Source organism: Lygodium microphyllum, chromosome 15 (assembly GCF_053477565.2).
Source record: "Lygodium microphyllum isolate KBCC chromosome 15, Lygodium_microphyllum_v1.1.10, whole genome shotgun sequence".
NCBI lineage: Eukaryota > Viridiplantae > Streptophyta > Polypodiopsida > Schizaeales > Lygodiaceae > Lygodium > Lygodium microphyllum.
The window spans coordinates 130,642,638-130,647,791 of NC_141149.1; the positions used below are offsets into that span (position 1 = coordinate 130,642,638).

Genomic DNA, 5,154 nt, shown 5'->3' on the forward strand with positions numbered 1-5,154 from the left:
TTCATAGCTCACTACTGTCACTTCACTCTAGTCTTCACTTGAGTCTTTGGCAGCTACTTCTTCCACTTCTTTCAGCTCTTTTGCACTTGTATTCACCTCTTTCCAAGGCTAGAAAAATTTCCCAAAGTCACACATACATTCCACAGAACACATACAGAAGCATACAGAACAGTCTACAGAACAGTACCAGAACAGCTACAGTACAGAACAGAAGTAGAAACTCTACAGAAGACCTACAGAAGGTCATCAAAACCTCATAACTCATTCTCAAATCATTCCAAACTCTCACAAACCATTCAATAAACTTTCACAATATCTCATTCTTCATCAATCAATACTCTATTCCTCCTTTCAGAAGACAATCAGAACAAAATAGACCAAAACAGAACAAAACAGAAGGTATACAGAACCATTTAGAACCTATCAGAACCATCACAGAACCACCAACAAACATCATGATCTTCCAAAACACAATCAATATCATCCAAAACACTCTCAAACCACTTCCAAACTAATCAATCATCTCATAAAATCAACCATTCAGCTCTCAAAAACAACAAAAATCAGCCAAAAAACAAATCATTTCAACACTCAACAAGGTGTTGCTAGGAGGCATCTACACAAGGGGATGAGTGCCTTCAATGGTTCTCCCTTGTGTGCAAGTTGATAGGATGATAGCCTTGAATGGTTCTTCATTAGTGTGTGGCACATTCTTAATAGCGAGATACTTTTTGTCTTGGGTGGAAAGTTGATGGGGATGTCTATCATTTTTGGGTGGCTTGAGACTTGCAAGTGTGAACGTGAGTGAAGCCATACGTGAATGATGCCACAATATTCATATCTCAAGCATTAACATCTATGTAATTTGATTATTGAATGAAAATTCAATTATTAGTTAATTTATTATGGTTAGCTGTATTTATTGAGTTAATTATTTTTCTATCATGATTTTTTGAATTTTTAAAAACTAATTTATAGAGTGATATTAATTGGATATATGCGGCAAGCGTAATTTATTACAAATAATTTTTCATCAAATTATTTAAATAAATGCATCGTCATTTATTCTAAAGTGTGCATGCATCCTCTTTGTAAATATTTATTGATACTTGAAATTTTGAAAAGATATGCTGAAGATATTTTAGAAATATTTTATGGCTCTCACTAGTTGTGAGTTGTGCAACTGATTGCAATCATTGATTTAGTTAACTCAAAATATTTTGCAAAAAGAGTGATTGTAAAGGGTTTATCTTTGGGCAAAGCAAGATTCACTTTAATATTACAAGTATGACATAGAAACTTCTAGCTTCCATGGGAAATAATATGGGTAACAACAATGCTTGTTTTAATCATTTTCATGCTTCCAAATTTCAATTTGGAAAAAATTATCCTAATTGCTGATTTTGGATGTGAAATTTTTATAATAATATAAGCTAGCCTAGTCCCAAGATTTCTCATCTACTAATTTATTATAAGTGTAATTACTCTCGCAATATTTTGAGTTGTTGTCCAATGGGCAACACTCATGATTGGAAAAAGCCTACTACACATTTAAATTATGTTGGAGCTGATGAAGCAATTGAAGACCTTGAAGCAATGCTTAATTTTGATGAAGCCATGCTTATTGGACAAAACTCTAACGATATTAACAAACCTACTCATAAAATTTATATCCATGATTTATTGAAAATGAGATGTAAAATCCATAATACTGAGTCAGAAAATTGTAACTTAAAACTGTTCCATCTACTTATAAAATTAAGGCTACATTTTTAAGGCAATGATATAATGGAACTAAAGAAGTATATGGATTAGAAATTTGCATTGGACCTTATAAAGAAAAAAAAATTCTAGTAGCACCCTTAAAATCTGTCGATGTAATTTTGGGTATGCCTTGGCAGCGACATCAATTTAATCCCAATATTAATTATGACACACATTCGATGCATATTCAACATGAAGGTAAAACTCTTTTTCTTGAAAGACTAAAAATGTAAAAAGTTGGAAATAGTTAAAATGTTGATAATATGCCATGTCACACTGACATTGGTATATAAGGAGATAAGTTGTAATTTTTCATATCTTTTTGACATATCAATACAATTACAATCTTTCTCTCCCTTCTTGCTCACAGCTTCTATGGCTTCTTCATCTTTCCTATCTTTCTCTCTCCAAATCTAGTCTTTCTCTCTCCTCTTCACTCTTATTCTCTCTCCCTGCAGTCTTTCTCTTTCCTCTGCAGTATTTCTCTCTCCTCTGTAGTCTTTCTCTCTCCTCTTTCTCTCTCCCTGATTCTCTCTCTGACAAGTGGTATCAGAGCCTAGTTTTCAGATCCTTCCTTTCTCTCTCCTTCTTTACATTTAGTTCCTTGTCAGTTTTAGGAAACCTTACTGTGCACAGGTACAGCATTGAAGAACTACAGCAGTCAAGAAGTACTAGACATGGCAGCTTTCTTGGACTCCACATAAGCTATGTCAGGAGGTTTGATCAAAATTGAAGGCATGGAGACAAAATGGCAGCTCGTTTTCCAACTTTGAGATGAAATTTTAGGGTTCTTTTTGGGAAAAATCTACACAGGAGTTAAGGGAGAGTTAAACCACTGCTACTTTTCAAATAGAAGTCTTCTTCTACCTCCTTCAAGCTTTCTTGAGAGCTCCCATGGAGGACCTCTTGCTTCTATCTTTCTCCCATGACTCCCATGACCGAAAGGCAGTCAAAGAAGCCAATCGGAGCTCTCAACTGCATCGAGCAATCCGTGTCTCCTCTCTGTGTGCCAATGAGAACTGGTGCCATCACGTATAGACACTGGATTTACATACTCCACCACAGGAGAAACTTCAAGATCATCCTCCCCTTCTCTTGCAGCAGTACCTTCACAATTGACTGCGCCTGATCCTGCTAGTGCTACTTCTGCATTGCTAAGATCATCCTCGCCTTCTCTCGCAGTAGTACCTCCGCACGTGTGACTGGACTTGATCCTGCTGGTGTTGCTTTTCTTGGTCATTTTGAGTTGGTGTGCGGTCCCTTATATTGAATTCAAACACAACATTGAGAGTGCATTTATGCTAGGGCCTGAAACCCCAACAATGGCAAAGCCATGCTGCCTACTGTTCCTCTCCGATCCAGCACCTCTTTGTCCATCTGGTGAACTTCCTTCAGCGACTATTGGTGGGCTATCAGTAACCTCTTGAACAGGCATCTCATAACGACACAAAGGACACGACCTGTGCAATGCCAACCATGGTAATATGCAATCAGAATGATACAGATGTTTACAAGGCATCTCTCTTACCTTCCCTCTGAGCTCAAAAGCTTCCTTGCAAATTTCACAGTGAAGTTCATCCACGTTCGTCAAGGAATTGATTTCTGGTAGCTGTGCAAGGCTGAAATCCACCAGCACGACATTGTCCCCTGCGTTCTTGAGCGCATCGTAGAACTCTTGAGAAGAGTTTATGTCATGCATGTTTGGCTGATCTCAGAGAACACTGAAAGCTTGGAAGCACCTCCAGAGCTTCAACTTGTTGACAGGTTACCAATTGGCGTAAGAGAGATTCTATTGCATCAGGTGGCACCATATCATGGCAAGCTTGAACAGCTGATGCAAGTACATGTAGCATTCTTTGTGAGTAGGAGTTCCTTCTGCAGAGTTTCGAGGCAAGTTGCACGGGATGCTCTCACTGAAGCCGAGATTGAGATGGAAAGCATAAAGTCAGAGAAAAAAACCAGATGATGATGCAATGGAAGTCATCTCTAAATGTTTTGGCACGTTGTGATGAAGCATTACAGGCTTTACAAGATGCTATTGACAAACAGAAAGAACAAAAAAATTGCTATCTAAGGTGAGAAGCACTCACTTAGGAAAGCTATCAGAAAAGAACATGCAAAAGTGGAGCAGCAAGTTGGCACTCTGAGCCATTGACAATCATATTAGGGTAACACAAAGAAAGATCCAACACATTGTAGCTGCCAGATTGAAGCTCCTAGAGCAGTACACAAAAATCTTGGTTTCAGTCTAGGATATTGAGGCAAACATTGAGAAAGTCACAAAAGAAATAGCAATTATTCAGGCAGAAAAGCAGCTCATTTTATTCGTAATGAGTTTTCTGTAGGAGTTTTCATTGGACTGAACTGAAGGGACCACATAACTGTATTGCTGGCATCATCTTCATTCAACGGAGGCTCTGACCCATCAGATTCAGCCTTCTCAACTTTGGAAGCATTCAGATCCGTATCATTTCCGACTTGTGCTTCTTCTTCACCAGGATCAGCATAATCTCCCTCCGCATCCCATTTTTCCCAGAGGCACTAACCCAGGAGTCAATCTTACCGGTTAATAAGGCTACTTCCCACTGTTGGATGTGAGGCTGATGCAGCTACACAGAATAGTGTTGATGAAAGGGATGCATCAGACACAGATTCTGGAGTGGACTTGCTGGCTTTTCATACTAGTGGTTCTAATATTGCGCTTTGGCCAGGCAGTAGAGCCTTAAAGCAGAATTTTGGGGCTGGACAGACTTCAAAGTTTTACGTTACTGAAAGTGACAAGAAGAATGCATTGGAAGTTGAACATTGCCTATTTGATAATGGAGATCCCAGATTTCGTGTCAGGATTTTGCAGGAAATTGGAATTCAAAAATTATCTGATGAGAGCAGACATTCTCCCATTCTTAAGAAAATTACAGTTCAGAGAGAAAAATGGGAGTCAAAGTTTAGAAATGGAGAAGTTTTAGGAGGCTGTTCCACAAGTGGTTCAACTTTTGCCAACACCCCTAAACTTCAGGTTGCAGAGCTTGAGGGAGCGTGGGAATGCAAGACTTTTGCAGCAGAGTCAGAATCATTTGATGCAAGCATGCTGTTAAGTGTTCTTTGGCCAAAGGTTCTATTAAACCGCTTTCTGGAGGCATGTTTTCATCATTCACAAAAGCTCTCTCCGCTGCATTGAACTCCAGTGAAAGACCAAGCTTTTGGTGTTTTGTACTGCACCTACCAAATGACTTTGAGGATGTTATTTGCTGAGGTGAGGCAGAACCATCATTTGAATCCAACTCCATGTCATCCCCTGACCAGTTACATACATCATCAATTGTGCAGTTACCCATAACTAAATCTAGACCAAGGCTCCATATTTCCGTGCCCTCCTTTGCATTTGAGGAT

At 38.8% G+C, this 5,154-nt stretch overlaps 1 protein-coding gene across 1 annotated transcript; it reads left to right on the forward strand.

Annotated features, from left to right (window-relative positions):
- Nucleotides 1-3,086: 3,086 nt before the first annotated feature.
- On the forward strand, nucleotides 3,087-4,942 carry LOC148025069 (uncharacterized). Its single transcript, XM_087693647.1, has 4 exons — nucleotides 3,087-3,168; nucleotides 3,480-3,604; nucleotides 3,787-3,839; nucleotides 4,315-4,942. Exons 1-4 carry the CDS (start codon nucleotides 3,087-3,089, stop codon nucleotides 4,940-4,942), a joined length of 888 nt encoding a protein of 295 aa, XP_087549773.1.
- The last annotated feature ends 212 nt before the right edge of the window (nucleotides 4,943-5,154 follow it).

Bases quoted from the DNA above. Each gene is read 5' to 3' on its own strand.
- LOC148025069 (XM_087693647.1), top strand. From the start codon at position 3,087: ATGGCAAAGCCATGCTGCCTACTGTTCCTCTCCGATCCAGCACCTCTT. The intron at 3,169-3,479 runs GTGGGCTATCAG...GGCTGATCTCAG, and splicing joins ACTTCCTTCAGCGACTATTG to AGAACACTGAAAGCTTGGAA. The intron at 3,605-3,786 runs GTACATGTAGCA...GAAGCATTACAG, and splicing joins AGCTTGAACAGCTGATGCAA to GCTTTACAAGATGCTATTGA.